The 18983-nt window shown below is 41.6% G+C and overlaps 1 protein-coding gene across 1 annotated transcript in view; it reads left to right on the top strand.

Moving 5' to 3' along the window:
* The window catches only part of KCNU1 (potassium calcium-activated channel subfamily U member 1), a 90969-nt gene that overhangs the window by 57718 nt on the left and 14268 nt on the right, over window positions 1–18983 (top strand). The window contains exons 20-22 of the mRNA XM_083713461.1: window positions 4040–4139; window positions 13415–13639; window positions 15544–15718. Of these exons, the coding sequence (XP_083569587.1) occupies window positions 4040–4139; window positions 13415–13639; window positions 15544–15718 (500 nt within the window). The remainder of the gene's footprint in view (window positions 1–4039; window positions 4140–13414; window positions 13640–15543; window positions 15719–18983) is intronic.

Genomic DNA, 18983 nt, shown 5'->3' on the forward strand with positions numbered 1-18983 from the left:
TTTCCTTACCCAGGGCTCTGACAGGTGTTTCCTTCGGGGCATAGATGCTTCCTATAACATTTTGAGTGAAGGGAGATATCATCTGTGACAGCTTGTGTACATAGATCATGGTTTTATGATGATGGAAAAGTGTGCACTGATTGATTTGCTGAGCTGGGCTGAGTTAAAAGAGCTTGCAACAAGATATCTTCCCTCTTGCCAAAACACAATTTAATCACCACCTGACCGATCCATCATCCAGGCAGGAGGGAGGAGGTTTCAAATGCTGGGGAGGTGCCATATGACTAATGGACAGAAATGTCTATTCTTGGCATGGAAGGACTGAGATACACTGCTAACATATTCTCCCATATTATCCACTAGTATCTGATATTCGGGGAAGGGTTGTAGCTCAGTTGTAGAGTCTCTGCTCTACATGCAGACTGTTCACCTAGCCTCGCATTTCCTGTTCTGGTTGGCAGCAGCCCTCACGTTTCTCAAGCTGAAAATGAGTTGGGAAATTTGGAGTGGCCATCTGAGCATCCTGTCAGCTATGGGTACAATACAATCTACTACTGAGCTGTGGACAAGGGCCATCGTTCAGTTGTAGGGCACCTGCTTTGTGTGTAGAAATTCCGTTTCAATCCTCCGCACCTCCAGGTAGGTCTAGGGTGTCCCTTGCCTGAAACCCTGGAGAGCTGCTACCCATCAGTGTAAACAATGGTCTGACTCAACATAAGGCAGCTTTGTATGTGTTTTCCTTTAAAGAAGCTTATTTGAAATGACAAAGAACATGCCCCTCTACTGTGTTTTGCTTTTTGCTTTGTAAACTTGAACCCAGACACACATTCTAGCACCAGCTATTCATTAATGGCTGGAAGGGTGGTTGGCAAAGAGCTGTCATTAATTTCTGGTGCCGTTAAGGGCTCAGCTTGTATAACTCTGAGCTGGTTTCACGATGAAAGGGCATTTGTAAACCCTGGAAATCATTTAAGGCAACAAGGCACTCTGTGTATCTGCATGCCCTCTTCTAGAAATGAAACATGCAGCCTCAGCCCTATGCATATTTATTTGGAACGGAGCTTCACAATGATAAATGAAATGATTACCTGAAATGTTTACTTTCAGCTAAACATGGATAGGATCGCAACCACAACCCCATTCAGGCTTTCAAATAAACACATTTGGACTGAAACTGGGGAGAGGGGGCACATGTGCTGAGTGTACTGGTTTAACCCCCCCCCCTCCAATATTTGTACTTTGAGTAGAAAGGTCTGAATGGGTCTTGTAAGTGCTTACACTCCTTCCTGTGATCAGGAAACCAGGGTTCTTGACCACAAGGAAACTTGTAAGTGTGTTTAGCCAAATGTGTTTACACACTCCCATCAGACCTTCTGGGAAAGGTGCAGCGGACACGCTCGGGAATATTTGGGGCGTGGCTGACATGCATGGGCCCATTTCTCCTTCCAGGTTTAAGCCCTTTGTTTGTTCTTTTGAATGCTTGAATTATAGCTCTTAGGAAATATAGGCCATGATATTTGTCCATCTAGCCCAGCACTTTCTTCTTGGACTGAAAGCATGTCTCAAGTTCTTTGGCAGAGGGGTTTCAAGGAACCTGCTACGAAAGGATGGACAAATCCGTCAATTACAGTTTCTCCCAGTTTCTTGTATTTCCCATTGTAAATTCTGTTATCCACATATCCACATCAGTTTGCAAGCCATTCATTTTTTTTTTAAGAGCCCTCATGAAAATTCATCAACATTTCAGAGTGCATTCCCGTAATGTGCAAATTTTGGTATGCTGTTTTGTCCAATACACACTTTTTGCGCTCAGTTTCCCCCATCATAATGCATTTTTTTGCATGGTATTTTCACAGATATATTCATTTTGATGCTCACATTCCCATAATATATATACAGTGATATCTTGGAAGTCGAACAGAATCTGTTCCGGAAGTCCATTCGACTTCCAAAACGTCTGGAAACCAAAGTGCAGCTTCTGATTTCCAAATATATGTACAGTGGAGTTTGCTGCAGCCAATTGGAAGCCGTGTCAGACATTTGGGTTCCAAAGAACGTTTGCAAACCAGAGCACTCACTTCCGGGTTTGCGGTGTTCAGGAGCCAAAATGTTTGACTCACAAGGTGTTAGGGATCCAAGGTACGACTGTATTTCAGTACACATTAATTGATTAGAAAATTCCATCATGAAATATAGAGAGCTGCAAATTTCAACAGATAAGCTACATTTTGGTTCCCATATTTCATCAGAAAGTGCAAAGTAGATAGGTTTGCCTTGCAGTGTGAACTGAACTAAATGCCCCCTGTATCCCTACTGCTACCTGATCCTTTTAAACTGGAGGTGATTGGGATTGAAACAGTGCCCTTTTGGAAACAAAGCTCATGCTTTACCACTGGGCAGTGGTCCATTACTAAATATTACTGGAGGGGCATTATTTCTCCCAGTTCTGCCTCATATTTGCTTCAGCCACTCCACCCAAGTGGCGTTTGCCACATGTTCAGTCCCTCTCCTGCATGACATTTGAAGTATAGAAAAAAAATTCCCTTGTTTTGCACAACACCCTGTTTGCCACTTCATTGACTAAGCAAAGAGAAGCCTTTTGTTTCACCCAAGCAGTTGGCATCCCATTGGTTTATTTCTGAAGGTTCTCAGATAGCAGAACTTAGTGGGGAACTCAGACCCTGGAGAGCTGCTGCTACTAAGATAGTTGGACCAGTCTGTACTTATGCTGGTTTGTGATTTATGGTTTGTGGTTTATGCTGGCTTGGTCAAACACTGAGATACTGGAATGGGATCCGATACCTATGTTCAAGGTATGATGCAACATTTCAAGTCTGAATACCACTTCAGTCAGGATATGGGTTGCTCTGTGGTCTAAACCACTGAGCCTCTTGGGCTTGCTGATCTTTGGGTCAGCGGTTCAAATTTGCATAATGGGGTGAGCTCCCATTGCTTTGTCCCAGCTTCTGCCAACCTAGCAGTTTGAAAGCACACCAGTGCAAGTTTTTAGGTACCACTGTGGTGGGAATGTTTTCATGCTTTCTGGCACTCGTCATGGTGTCCCGTTCTGCCAGAAGTGGTTTAGTCCTGCTGCCCACATGACCCGGAAAGGTGTCTGTGGACAAACACCGGCTCCTTCAGCCTGAAAGCGATATGAGCGCCGCACCCCATAGTCACCTTTGACTGGACTTAATCCGTCCAGGGGTCCTTTACCCTTTTACCATTTTTACCAGTTCAGCCACTACATCTGTTTTCCGAGGAAGCGAGTAAGATGGAGGAAAATACAAGATACAATCCAACATATTATTTCCCTAGAACAGCTCTGAGTTGTGATTATCCCATTTATCAATGAAGCTGCTTTTCTGGAGAAGTCCTTATGGATGAGGTCAATGTGATGTTAGCCAGATCACATTTCTTTCCTACGGCATCACCCTTAGTGGCATCAATATGATTTGCTGGACCCATTGCCTTGCAGCCTGCTGCCTACTTGCAAAAGTAAACACCGATATGCACATAATGTGTACATGTTTTTGGTCATTTTGAAATCTGCAGCTGCTTTCTTAGATGAATGGAAGGCTCAAAAATAAATCAGGGACCACAGACAAGCAACACCGTGTCTGTCAGACAGCATGTCAACACTTTAACCATAATTGTTGGAGGGATGCAACAACATGCTCTTCTGATTGTTCTTGCAGCAAGCATTTCTAGATGAAATTATCCTGCTTTCCTCTCTCTAGATAATGTTCTGGGGTTCTCCAGCAGATTTGGGGGAGGCATGCCCAGGGCAACACAAGGGGAGAAAGGGGAAAGCCCCATTGTGCCAGTAGGATCCTGTTGAGCCCTTCCTCCATTACCTTCTCCTCCCTCTTTCTCCCCTTTTGCCCATTTCCAGATAGTAAGCCCTTTGGGTAGAAAGAACGGAGCCTTCACATTCTTTGCACAGTGTCATGTATATACAGTAGATGGTGCCATGTTGCTGATGTTGCTATTGCTAATATTATTACATCACCTGTTATTTTGTCCCTTTTTATTCATCCAGACCTTCAGAAATCTTGGATGATGAACACGAAAAAACCACTCTAGACTCTTCAGGAATGTTCCATTGGTGTAAAGCTGTTCCTTTTGACAAGGCCCTCTTGGTAGGTGCACTATATGTTAGCTTATTAACTTGTTTCTAGCCAGATGCCTGTGCCAGTAACACCTGCATGGCATGCACAGATTTGGAAAGGGAAGCTGGAGGCAGCCTCATGTTGGGGAAAAGCTTTGCCTGCCAAATAAGAGTTATTAATGCAGTTCCTAAGGCACCATGTCGAGCCCCAAGTGTGATGGGGTTGCCTGGGGAAAACACCCCCTCATTGTTGGACTTGTTGGACTCTGGCGGGCGGGCAGGCAGCAATAAGCATTGGTGGCACCCTCAGCCATACTCTGAGTGCATAGGAACAGGGGAATCTACCTTATTACCACATCAGATCATTGGTCCATGTAGCTCAGTGTTGTCTACACTGATTTGCAGTGGCTCTCCAGCATTATTATTTTTTTAAATGCTCTCTTCCAACCCTATCTGGAAATGCAGAGGATTGAACCTTTTGCATGCAAAGCAGGTGTTCTACCACTGAGCCAGGCCCCTTCTCCAATATCTAGCTAGGGAGCTAGATCAGCCTTTCTCAACATGTGGGTCCCCGGATGTTGTTGAACTACAACTCCCATCACCCCTAGCTAGCAAGGCCAGAGCTCAGGGATGATGGGAGTTGTAGTCCAACAACATCTGGGGACCCACAGGTTGAGAACCGCTGAGCTAGATTAAGCCAACATTTAAATTTCCAACAATGCTCCTAAATGACTTTGCATCTTGGGTATTGTTGGAAATTAAAATAGCACTTACACCTAGCTGTCAGGTATCATTCAGCACACTGGGCTGGATCTATTTATTTATTAACTATCAGGATTTATATTCTGCTTAATCACCAAAAACATCTAAGAGGTTTACATAAAACAATATAAAATATTCATTAAAGAATGCTGAGAAAATCAAACCTTCAATAAGCTGACCTAAAATTTAGCAAAAATATAATTAAGGTCAGTCTTTTTAAAAGCACAATAAAAATAAGATTGCATGTTAAAATTAAATGCCTGGCTTAGCAGGTACCGGAAACAACATAGCAAAGGTGCCTGCCTATTCATTTCTTCTCCATGATTTTAAAAACAAGAGAATTTTTTTAACCAACTGACAGTCAGAATCCAGCAGCATGACAATAGTTATCATTTAAAAAACTCAGGGAAATTGGAAAGACCATGCAGTCATATCATCAAGTACAGTGGTACTTTGGTTTACAACCGCTTTGGATTACAACTGCTTTGGATTACAGCCACGCCAAACCTGGAAGTGTGTGTCCCTTTTTTTGGGATTACAACCCATTTTTTTATATTACAACCAATTTTTGGGGGGAGGCCTCATTGGCGAAAGCGTGCTTTAGGTTTACAACCGGACCTCCTGAATGGATTATGGTTGTAAACCAAGGTACCCCTGTACTAAGTTGCACATCTTCCCAAGCATGTTGCAATGTCTGCAAAGATAGCATCAGTTCCTAACACATATTCATGGGAGAGCAAAGGCCCACTGGAGATGGGAGGTATATGAAGATTTGTTTTATGTGTTGCTTTGGGTAATACTTCAGTCTTCTCCAGATTAATGAAATATAACACAAAAGGTAATCTTGAGTACAACCAGTTTTCTCAAGGCACAAATGCCTGTTGTTAACCCAGAGGACATCCAATAAAGGGGGGGGGGGGTCAGGAAGGAAGTGGAAGCACCATCAAACTACCCATGCACAGTACTCTGTACAAATTTTGAAATTTAAAGAACATGTGAGAATTCCTAAATCACTGGTTTCATTTCAGAAACAAAACTAGTCAATTTTGGAAATGAACTAAAGTGGGAATTTTTTTCTGGTTTTTTAGAAGCATCCTTAGCCCTTCTTCTGTCTCCCTCCTCTCTCCCCACATCTCTTCCCCCCACCCCAACCTCACAATGCCTATGATAACAATGTCTCACACTGAATGTAGCTGACATGTAGAAAGGAGTCTATGAATTGAAAACAGAGACGTTATATGTACCTTTGTTATTCATGAAAATCTTTTAATAAAAAATAAATTAAAAAAGAAGAGGAATCCTTAGTTCAGGTCAGAAACTGTCTGTTCAAATGATTTCTACCACACTTACAATGTGTGCTTCTCTCCCCTCCCCCAGACGCCAACTGCCTTTCCCCTCACCATCTCCTCATATCCTAGTCTGGCTAGGTTGTTGTTCAATAGTTCCTATTAAAAGGTCTATAGAATGGATCATTTCCATTGTTTAGCACCACTTGACAGACTAATAATTGGATTTAAGGCACGTTCCACTAAATACAGCTTGAGGTTTCATTATTCAATTTAGACTAATCCAATTAGTTAAGATGATCATTTAATTTGGCTATGATTCTAATCACTCATCAGCAAAGTTCCCATGACATGAGTCTTTTATTGCCCTCTGAAGAAAAAAACCATTGTGAAGACAGTGTTTTATGAATGTAATAGTTCGGCAGCTCTTGATTGGGAATGTGGACATATACTTGGGGTTTGTATAGTCTCCGTGATTTGGCTTGTATCTGTATCTGTGCATTTTTATTTTAAAAAAACCCAATCTGTTTCTGAGTCACCCTGTGCTCTCTCCACTGAGATCTGTATTTTCGGTTCTGAGCTGCTCCATATAAAATGAATGTTCCCCCATTCACTATGACAGAGAATATAAAAAAAGCTATAACCTTTTACCCTTTTGGCCAAAGTGGATGAAATTTACAGGGACAGGAACCCATCGAGAGTGAATGAAGCCTGCCAAATTGCAGACTAACATGTTGTTTGTGTGTGGGTGTGTTTGTGCAAGAAGCAAAAGTGATTCACTTTCTACCATAATATAACCAAGAGATAGCCAAGTGGTGTGTAGCCTTGCATGTACAGCATATTTTGTTTTTAATAAAAACTTTGCTACTTCGCACTGACCTTTGCTTGTGGCCTTCAATATAGGCCTTGCAGACCTCCGAGAGGTAGCAGTAGAGTTTAGAAGAGTTCTGGTTCCTTTTTGTTAAAGCAGAGCATTTTACCTTTTAAAAAAAGAACCTCTGTGGTTGTTGTTTTTTAAAGAAAGAAAGAAAGAAAGAAAGAAAGAAAGAAAGAAAGGACTCTCACCAGCTAGATTTCCACAGATCTGATGCACATCCCTAGCATATACTATGTATACCAATCATGGAAAGATTCCATCAGTTGATACACAGAAAACATCCCAAAATGAGCTGTGATGTATGATGCAGTAATGCACTGAAATCAAGAAGTACATCAGATCTCGGACTTCCGGGTCGGCGCCATCGCCGAATGGCGGACTCCCTCCGAGCTCCGGAGGGAGCCTGCACGGCAGGGGCTGGGTCCTACCGCACCGGCGATGCGGGGACCCTTAAAAACCACGGCCACGGGGGCCGTGGACATGGAGACTCGGCTGGCACCGTTAGCGCCCTCCCGACTCGTGAAGGAGCCTTTTTAAAGGCTAAGGATCGGGTGCCGGGGAGAAGCGTGGTGTTTTGAGTCCTCTGCCATCCCTGCCGTGCGAAGCCGCATGCCATCCGGCGGAGAGCGCTGGCTTTTTCCTTTGAAAATTTGGACCTAAAAGAACAACCCGTAAGTAATTGGAATCTGGACTAAAAAGAGGGACAAAATTTTAAAAATTTCGGAGCGAGCGGGGGAGGCGCAAAAAAGGAAGTCAGCCACCCCCTCCATTGTAGAAGGGTCAAAACAAAGGATTTGATAACTAAGATCGGAATAACATCATTTTGGCAAGTTTGGAACCTCACGAGTGAAGAATATGAGATTGAGCTGGAGGAGGAAAGTAGAATTTGGACTTAAAAACACCCCCCCCCCTGGAACCCCGGGAGCGATCGATGACGGTGTTTGGAGAGGAGAAAGGCAAGTTTTGACAGCTGTCAAAGAGCTGTCAAAGCAGAAAAACAAGATAGAGACTATGTCACAAGGACTTTGCAGGTTATATTTGTTATAAATTGGACACAAATTGCTTTAAATAAGGATTACAAAGTTACTAGGGCTAATGGATGTGATCTGGAAGAGAACTCAGTTTTTGCAATCCACCTAGAGGAGCCGAGGGATATCACAAGTGGTTTTAGTTGGAAATTTGAACAGAATTTTTTATCTCCTGGGAAACTGCAGAAATGGAACATTATTATGACTACAGAGGCCAGTATACCGAAGAAGACAATGGAATCATCCGTTGTGGAATGAAAGGAACTTGACGTAATGTTTTGTTTCTGAGCAACAAGCCTCTGCAAAGGAACTAACTTTTGGAATTAGGACATTTGTGCAGGAAAACAGGGACAGAAAGAAATAGAAAGAGGAGTGTGGCCAATAAGAACAACAAAACAACAAGAATTGGACTAAGTCGAAAGTGGGGACATTTGGGACATCCAGATTTGACAAGCTTAAGGATTATAATTTGGAGTTTTTCACTCCTGGATATAAAAATCTGGATGGAAAAAATGGGCCTTTCTTTGAGACAGAATCCTTTCATGATTGGACATGCGAAACTAAAGAGGACTGGCAAAGGACTATGACTTAGAGAGACGTGGAAATATCGGACATTGAGGAATATTGGGAACGCAACCGGGAAAAGGGGGGGTGGGAAATGTGGAACCCAAAGGGCGTAAACTATGTTTTATTTAGGCTATATACATCTACATGGTATTCTAAAGTGGGGAACTCGTGGAGGGACTAAGCCGATTTTAGGGGAATGGAAAATAATTTTTTTTATAAAAAAAAAAAAAAAATTTTGGGTTAAGGATAACAAGTTTGAAGTGAGGAGAAGAACTTGTTGAGATTATCTGTTTATTTGAGAGATTTGGAATACAAGGGGGGGAGGGAAGGGGAAGTCCTGAAAGGATGTAATTGGAAAAAGATTTGAAATTGGATGTTTTATTAATTTGTAATTAATTGGAAAACTTTAATAAATATTATTTAAAAAAAAAAAAAAAAAAAAAAAAAAAAAAAAGAAGTACATCAGATCTCAAAGCAGGAACACCAATTTTTATTGGTTAGCCTATGAATTGCTTCAATATGCCAGCAGGCTTCAGGGGACCTTGTGCTTTTCAAAGGGCATTGCCACTGGGATGTTGATGGTATTCAGTTAAGTGTGAAACTCATTGATCTTAGTGTCAGTGAAGTCCTTAATCTCCAGAATACATTCATGACCAGTGAAGAACATGGCCATGGCTGAATGCTCATTCACCTAAGAGTTTGGCCCAGTGGCAGCTGCCAATCACAAGGCATCCTGTGCTGATTTCTGGATGCACTGATTCCACAGGTTGAATCAGACCTATGCATCCCACCTACCCCAAAAAGCCTTGTTACCATAAGAGGTGGCAGTTTGGCTTCCCTAAGTAGTTTGTTGTTGTTCGTGGAATGAATGCCCCATAGGAATGACACTATCTCATGACATAGCATCCTTCCTATTGGAGCACCCTGCCCAGGAATACTGCTGAGCTGCATGACATAACATTATTCTTATTGGCATGCTTCATGGGCTGTTGAGAAATGTTGCTGGACATCTCTCACTGAAAAATTCCTAGCATCATCATCATCATTATTATTATTATTATTATTATTATTAATAATAATAATAATACCCCACCCTTCCTGGTTTAAAAACTGGGCTCAGGGTGGCTAATAGCAAATATAAGACATTGATTAAAATGTGACTTAAAAACAGCATGAAACAGCATAACATACAACATAAAATGCAGCATCAATATCAATAAAATTCAAAAATTCAGGAGTCATTTTGGGGAAAGAAAAAAATAACAACCCAGTCAGTAGACATCAAATGATCACCAGGGCTAACTAGCCAAGTTGGTCCTACTAGGGCCAGCAAGGAGACCAGGGAAGAATTTAAATGTGGGGTCCCAGAAAGGGTTTCTTCATAGAAGAGGAAAGGGAAAAGGGAATAGAGGATCAGGCTAATACAAATTGAAGGCCAGGTGGAATAGCTCTGTCTTATAGGCCCTGCAGAAGGAGATCAAGTCCCGCAGGGCCCTAGTCTTGTGGGACAGAGCATTCCACCAGGTCGGAGCTGTCACTGAAAAAGGGAGGAATTGTGAAAGTGTGTGTGTGTGTGCTAGACCAGTGCTAGGCACAACATATATTTCTGCACCAGACACAAAGTGTCCACCCCCATTGTTGAAGTTCTTCTTGGTATGGGACCTAAAAGTCCCACACAAACCCAAGATCCACCACAATGAGTGAATTTAGAATAGGCAGATATCCAACTGTCCCAGTTGAGCCAGTGTAACTCTCATCCCAGTTTAGCCAGGGCTCAGCTGGCAGAACATATGCTCGTGTAAGTCCCCAGAAAGTGGTATGGAAGGGTGTGATGGGACAAGGAAAGATTGACACCTGTTCACACCCTCTTTCAGTTCAATCACATGACCTGGCCATCTGGTGGACACCATGCCAGCAAAAAGGGTGCCGGACTCAGGCCAGTTCACATGGTAGTTGCCCAGCACCTGAACAATGTCTGGAATAGGTGTAAATTACTCCAGTTTAATTTCAACTGACATAAATTTGGTCAGCTTTTGATAGGATTGCTCTGCCTGTATCTGAAAGACTGCCTATCCAAGCCTTCAGATCATCAAGTGATGTCTTTCTTCTAGAATAACCAGCTACTAAGATACAGAAAATGGCAACAACAGAAAGGGCCTTTCCAGCAGTGGCCCCTCAGTTGTGAAATATCCTTCCCTGAGAGGCTTAACTGTTGCCTACTTTAATGGCTTTTCAGTACCAAGGACAGACACACACACACACAGCCCACAGGACTTTTAAAATGTTAACATTTAGTTAACATATGGCTATTTAGCTCTGTGATATTTTAATTATTTCAGCTTTCTGTTCAAATTGGTACTTCAATGTTTTAATTTCTTGATCTCTGCATTAAAGTGATTTATTTGGATTTCAAAATTGTCTTATTTGCTGCTTCTTAGCTTTTTTAAAAAAAATATATTTTATTAAAGTTTTTAAACATAAATGCAAAAATAAAAAACAGTATAACATATATCATAACATATTTTCGTAGCTTCTTTGGACTCCCTCACACCTCCCGCTCCCACTTGCATCATTGTCAATTCTTGCCTGCAATTTATCATCTTGTTTACAATCTTGTATCACATTCATTTAACTCTAATCTGTTAATTCTCCAATAGGTTTATAATTTTTCCTCAACTTACTTGTCATCTTAGTTCCTTCTAATTTAGTGGTGCACAATTATTTATAATCTAGCATCCTTTCTTAACATTCAACCAAATTACAATGTTTTTTTAAATAAATCTTGAATTTCTTCCAGTCTTCTTCAACCCTCTCCTCTCCCAGGTCTCGGATTCTGCCAGTCATCTCGGCCAGTTCCATATAGTCCATCAGTTGCATCTGCCATTCTTCCAGTGTGGGTAGATCTTGAGTTTTCCAGTTCTTAGCGATGAGTATCCTTGCTGCCGTTGTTGCATACATAAAAAATGTTCGGTCCTTCTTTAAGACCTTCTGGCCGACAATACCCAGAAGGAAGGCCTCTGGTTTCTTGGTGAAGGTATACTTAAATACCTTTTTCAGCTCATTATATATCATTTCCCAGAAGGCCTTCACCCTAGGGCAAGTCCACCAGAGGTGAAAGAATGTACCTTCATTTTCTTTACATTTCCAACATTTGTTATCAGACAAATGATATATCTTAGCAAGTTTAACTGGGGTCATGTACCACCTATATATCATTTTCATTACATTTTCCTTCAAGGCATTACATGCAGTGAAGTTCAGCCCAGTGGTCCACAACCTTTCCCAGTCCTCAAACATAATGTTATGCCCAATATCCTGTGCCCACTTTATCATAGCCGATTTAACCATTTCATCTTGTGTGTTCCATTTTAACAGCAAGTTATACATTCTTGAAAGTACCTTGGTTTTAGGTTCTAACAGTTCTGTTTCCAACTTCGATTTCTCCACCTGGAACCCTAACTTTTTGTCATTTTTAAAAACTTCTTTAATCTGAGCGTAGTGTAACCAGTCTCGCATTGTTTTTATCATAACACTGATTTTGAATAGGTTTTTGTTTCTTTGTTGTTGGTTTTTTAAATGTACATTGCCCAGATAATTGCTTATGGGTGTCTGATCAGTTGAATGAATTTGATTTCCTATGAATCACTGGTCTTTTAAAGAAGAGAAGTGCCAACATTTATGTGTCATTTAAACTGAAATCCACGTTCCAAACCACAGAAGTTGAAATCCTAGAATATCACACTTGAAATTCTGATCTTGGGAGGGGGAGGGGGAGGAGGTTCCCCTCCATAAGTGAAAAAATACATTTTGAGATAGTGTGATACATTCTGAATTTCAGATTTGGGCAGGGAAATTAAATTGGTATCCTCCCTTCTCAGTTTGTTTCAACCACCAGTCTTTGACCTGACCTCTGTTGCTTTCCCTTGCTGTCCTTTTGCCTGCCTTTTCCAAAAAACTGGTAGGACTAGGTGGAAGGAGAAGGAACCAAAGACTCTTGGTAGTCACTCCCTTTGCTCCTCTCCCTCTCGATAATGGTATGAACTGAATCCAAGGGGAGAAGGTAAATAATATAATAATATAATATATAATTATTTATAATTTATACTCTGCCCATCTGGCTGGGTTTCCCCAGCCACTCTGGGCGGCTTCCAACCGAATATTAAAAACAATACAGCATCAGACATTAAAAACTTCACTAAACAGGGCCGCCTTCAGTTGTCTTTTAAAAGTAAAGTAGTTGTTTATTGCCTTGACATCTGCTGGGAGGGGGGGCGTTTCACAGGGCAGGCGCCACTACTGAGAAGGCCCTCTGCCTGGTTCCCTGTAACCACACTTCTCACATTGAGGGAACTGCCAGAAGACCCTTGGCGCTGGACCTCAGTGTCCGGGCTGAATGATGGGGCTGGAGACGCTCCTTCAGGTATACAGGACTGAGGGTGTTTAGGGCTTTAAAGGTCAGCACCAACACTTTGAATTGTGCTCAGAAACGTACTGGGAGCCAATGAAGATCTTTCAGGACCGGTGTTATATGGTCTCGGCGGCCACTCCCAGTCACCAGTCTAGCTGCCGCATTCTGGATTAATTGCAATCACAATGAATGGGTAGTTGTCGCTGTGACAGAAGTGAGCAAGCATAATATTGAAGGGCCCACCAAAATCTGAAAGCAGCACATATGACATTATATCAAGGATCCCTTTCCCAACATGAGAACCGCCCCCTTTTCCTTTACCTATTTTTCTAAAATAATGTTTCATTTCTTCATATAGTTCTGTTTTGTCCTGTTTAGAAGCGACACAAGGGGCAATCCAATGATATGCGTGAGCACATTGTAGTCTGTGTTTTTGGAGATGCTACCTCTGCGCTGATTGGACTGCGGAACTTTGTGATGCCTCTGCGAGCCAGTAACTTCACACTCAGTGAGCTGAAGGATATTGTCTTTCTTGGATCACTTGACTATCTCCACAGAGAATGGGAATTCATCCAAAATTTCCCCAAACTATTCTTACTGAGGGTATACATATTCTTTACATATCGTACCCCTCCCCAATATTCTCATCTTAAAAATGCATTTATGTTAAAATCATGGAACTCAAAACTTCCTCAGAGCAACTCTAATGATACTGGATCATCAAAATATAATATCTTCTCTTTGTGGGCATTTGGGATTGAGTTGAACACAACTGATCAAAAGGAGTTAACATGTTCACATGGCATAATTTAAGAAGGCTATGCCTTTGGAAGTAAAAGCCTTGTCAAAAATGAAGAAACAAACAAGTTAGCAATACATAAACAGAGTGCTTTCCCATCATGGTCAGCATGAATAGATGAAACAAACCTTCACTATTTATTGCCTTAATGTTTCCAAACATCTACTTTATTGTAAGGGTGGGTAAGCCTTTTCAACCCAAGGGTCAGAAAGGAAACTGGCCTACCATCTTTGAGTTATTTTTGACAAGTGGGTGTGTCTGGTCACCTGCCAATCATTTTATGTCATTATGCTGTCACATGACAATGGAAAAAGGGCTCACGGTCAGCACTGATTTGCTCCGACAGTGAGCCCAGCTTTGTTAGTTTGCAGGCACAGTTTGGATTCAGAGCATTCCTGCGAATAGATATATTTCCTCTGCAGATCATCAGAGCTGTCTGCAAAAAGGAAACACTCATTTTCAGGAGAGGGTTGAATCTAGCTTGCACCTGCAAATGTATGACTTCAGAGGAGCTTGCTGTCAGCACCAGTGAGCCAATCAGTGCTTTCAGTAAGCTCCACTTGCCAAGAAATTATTTTTCCCTTGCAGACTTAACTCTACCTGCTCCACACCTGATATCACATCAAGTGTGAGATGAGTGAGTGTGGACACCCGTCAGGCCTAATTTGATCCCCACTCCTGCTTTATGGGATCTTCCATTTAGGCAGCTACTTTTCTTTGGATGTGATGAACAATTTCAGCCAATCTAATGCATGGTCACTTTCTCATTTAACTGGCAGCACTTGTTGGTGTAATTTGAAGGAAGATCTTACATAGGAGAGATGCAGCCAGCAGCTGCAACCTGAACAGCTTTCCTATCCAAGATCCACTTTGGATGAGATGAACAAAAGTCAGTATTACAAAACTGATCACACACTGGCCTGGCTATGCTTGTTCATTACGTCTGAGAAGATTTGCCTCAGAAGAAAGAAAACCTTGGAACATGTCGTTCCCAACCACCTTGTACAACAGCTGCTGGGTTCTCCTTTGGAACTTGGATTTTCATTCCGAATCCAGTGCATTTGGCTCCAAGAGAAACATCATTTGACTTCCTCTTGAGAGTATCAGTGGAGCACACCTCATGAAATTCTTCTTTACTATTAATGTCCTGTTTCTGTGCAGAAGCTCTCTACTTTTTGCTTTCCTGTTCAGGTTTTGACGGCCTCCTGTTAGAGCCTCCTTAATCTGAAATCTGCCCCTTGTTCTGAAGCATCACCTTTTTTTTTCATATATTCAACAGAAAATAAGGGATGTATTTTAGTCAGTGTCCCTGAAATGGGACTTACCTGCCTTTATGGGATTCATGTTTCTCTTGAACAAACACCAAAGCTTCTGAATACATGTTTGCCTGGCACCTTCATTATACACCTTTAGGTGCCAAGCAAAAACATTCCTTTTTAACCAGGCCTTTGGTTGATCCAATTTATATCCTATGCCCTTTTAAAATGTGGTGTTTTGGGGGGGGGTATTAGGCTGTTGTTTTTATTTTTATTAGGTATTTTGTGGTTTTATATCTTGATTTTATTATGTGAACTGCCCTGAGACCCTCTGGTATAGGGTGGTATATAAATTCAAATGATGATGATGTTTCAGCTGAAGCTTGGATTTTTAAGTCTTGCCAGTCCTTTGACCCTCATGACTTCCACTCCTTTTCTTTTTTCTTTACCAGGGCAGTGCACTTTCCTGTGCTGATCTCAAAGCAGCCAACATCCAGTTTTGTAGCATGTGTGCCATTCTCTCAGCTCATGCAAGAGGTCCTGGTGATCAAATCCTGGTGGATACAAAATCTATCCTGGCTACTCTGAACATCCGTTCCTTACATTTTAAAGCAAATTCATCATTAGGTAAGAAAGGGAAAGAGGATGCATGGACTTCTATCCGCATCAGCTCTAGAGGGTTAGGGGACCCCCTAGAATATATTCAGGGTCAGATTTAGGTTTCATGAGGTCCTAAGCTACTAAGGTAATGGGGCCCTTTATATGTCCAGCTGTCCTTTGTCAACAAATTGTCGCTGCTTTTTTGTTGAATATATGCTGTATGGTAATTTATGGACCTAATAGGTATCTAAAGCCATTTGCACATGCAAAATGTAGGCACCCTATATATAGAAATGAGCAAACCAGTGATATTTTAGGGAGCAGGCTAGCAGGCAGGGCCCATTACTTACGTCATAGGCGCCTAGACAACACAAAACACTGTTGCTGTATGTAGGTTTTGTTTTATTTGTTTTTATCGTATATTTTGGAAATGTACATCCAGGTTTTTTTCCCTTTAATTTTTTGGGGCGCCTCCAAGAGAGTGGAGTCCTAAGCTATAGCTTGTTTAGCTTATACGTAAATCCAGCACTGAATATATTTAGGGTGTACACGGGTGAAGGCAAAGAAGTGAACACTCTATTGCGCAAGCAGAAATCAGCTCCACTTGTGGAGGAATATTATCTAATAGGGAGCCCAATAACTTGGAAGTAGTAGTTCTTTTCCTAGGTAAAGGAAGAAACTTGTTTCTGAAGGCATCGTCACATGATCATGTGGATAATTTACCACAGTTTTGAAGTCACTTTGTACTGTAAGTCGGGCGATAAGACTGACAGTGTGTGCGGGCACCTTCATAAGAAAGCTTTAACTGTGCAATGACAGAGAAAAATTGTCATGAGGTGACATTTTCCTGTCAAAAAAAATATTCCATAAAGTCTCCCACAGAGAAGGTTAACTGTGATAGATGATGGGGAATAAATGCACCAGACTCAATTCTTGAGTGTTGAATCCAGCAAAGTTTCAGGAGCTGGAAATTAGATCAGTGGTGCACTCCTATGCATGGCTACTCTGAAGTAAATCCTATTTAGTTAAATGGGGCTTACTCCAAGAAAAATCAGTATGGTATTACAGCCTTCAGTGGATATTTTCCCATTCAACAGAATAAATATGCATAGGATTGTACTGTTAATGTGCTTTTTAGTAAAGCTGAGAAGATTCTCATCTTTTTTTAAAAATAAATAAAATAAAAAATAAAGACAATTAAAAACTTGCCTTTTAAACACAATTCTTCTCAGCTGCTGACAGACCAGTTTCTGAGTTGTTTTGACATACTGCCACCCTGCTGTTCCCATTCAGTTGTTATTTTAAACTTTGCAACAGTAGATAAAGTCTCTTTGTTTCACATCAAAAACTTTGCCAAAAATGCATTTTTTTGCCATGAATGTGATGTAGACTCATAATGTAACTCCCTTGAATAAGTCGGGTGTGTGTGTGTGGAATCAGGAAATGATGGGTCTGCATTTTTTTAAAAAAGATGGTAATAACTAAGCAGGAATGGGGATTTTAAGGGGTTCAGACTGTGTTGCATTGAAGAGGAAGCTCAGATCTTCACACTTACGATCTGGATGTCTCTGGGGCCAAAAACAAACAGTGGTGGTGCTAGACTTGTGCCTTCAAATGAGGGCATGCCTTAACCATTTCTACATTAGCAGAAGATGTGATTTTAAAAAATGTCAAAGACCTTTTCCCACCTGCTAGGCTCCGTACTGGCTGGGAGGAAAATGGAACAGAAAGGGAGTATGGTACAGAGAATAAGAGGAATAGGTCCAAATCAAAAGTCCATCCACCTATCCCAGCATTCTGTCTCCAGGGCTGGCCAAAGGCATTTTGTTGCCTAAGATGAAGGACAAAATGCTATTTCCCTCCATTTAACAATGCAGAGGCCAACCTGACTGGAAGCCGACTCTTCTGCATTGGAGTAGGGTCAGTAGGCTAGCTTATGAGGTGCAGGGCAGGTTGTGTGGCACACACAGTTTTTGTCAGGGTTGTTGCAAGTGGAATCCCTGATCTGGACCTTGTGCAGAGTAGAAATGAATGAGCTCTCCACCACAAGAAAAAGTTTTACTGCCAACTGTTATACTTCAAGGGAAGTAATAGTGCCACTGTATTCTGCTCTGGTCAGACCTCACCTGGAGTACTGTGTCCAGTTCTGGGCACCACAGTTCAAGAAGGACACTGACAAACTGGAACGTGTCCAGAGGAGGGCAACCAAAATGGTCAAAGGCCTGGAAACGATGCCTTATGAGGAACAGCTAAGGGAGCTGGGCATGTTTAGCCTGGAGAAGAGGAGGTTAAGGGGTGATATGATAGCCATGTTCAAATATATAAAAGGATGTCACATAGAGGAGGGAGAAAGGTTGTTTTCTGCTGCTCCAGAGAAGCGGACACGGAGCAATGGATCCAAACTACAAGAAAGAAGATTCCACTTAAACATTAGGAAGAACTTCCTGACAGTAAGAGCTGTTCGACAGTGGAATTTGCTGCCAAGGAGTGTGGTGGAGTCTTCTTCTTTGGAGGTCTTTAAGCAGAGGCTTGACAACCATATGTCAGGAGTGCTCTGATGGTGTTTCCTGCTTGGCAGGGGGTTGGATGGCCCTTGTGGTCTCTTCCAACTCTATGATTCTATGATTCTATAAACTAGTCACATAATAAATGTTGCAAATACAAAGTAACGCATTGCTCTTAAACAAACTATTTAGTAACATGATCCAGATTTCTTTAAGTTCTTAATACAGTTCAAAAACTTTCCTCTGTCTGGCCCCAGAAAGATATCCTATGCATGGAACTTGCTTCTTCAAGAACGCTCAGCTGAGTGGTTGGTTGTCTCTGGTTTTATCTTCTGCTGAGAGAGATTGCTGATTGGGTTTCCAGGGATGAGTTATCAGTTAGCCTAAATACTCAAACTGAAAACTCTGCCCTCTTCAGTGCATACAATCATAACATTTTATGTACATTAAACTTTTATCTTTAACAGTTTTCTCCTCCAACAGAAGGGAATGGACTGGGAAGATTATTCAGGGAAATGTGGTCTTGGAGATAACCTGGTCCTGAACTAGTTAGGTCTCAGCTAGTATTATTAATATCGCTTGCTTACAGGATACAGTGAAGGTACAGTGGAAATAACTTTGGAGCTTAAAAAGATATATTGAGAGAATCACAGGTAGGGCACAGACCTTACCTAAAGCCAAGAAATTGTTTAGTGATAAGCTGAGCTTCACACAGTTTGTTGTTCAGTGGTAACTTCAAAAGACAAAAATTGGAATAAGGATATTTTGAAAGTTCAAACAAACAGGGT

The sequence above is a fragment of the Podarcis gaigeae genome (genome assembly GCF_964106915.1).
Source record: "Podarcis gaigeae genome assembly, chromosome: 15".
Taxonomy (NCBI): domain Eukaryota; kingdom Metazoa; phylum Chordata; class Lepidosauria; order Squamata; family Lacertidae; genus Podarcis; species Podarcis gaigeae.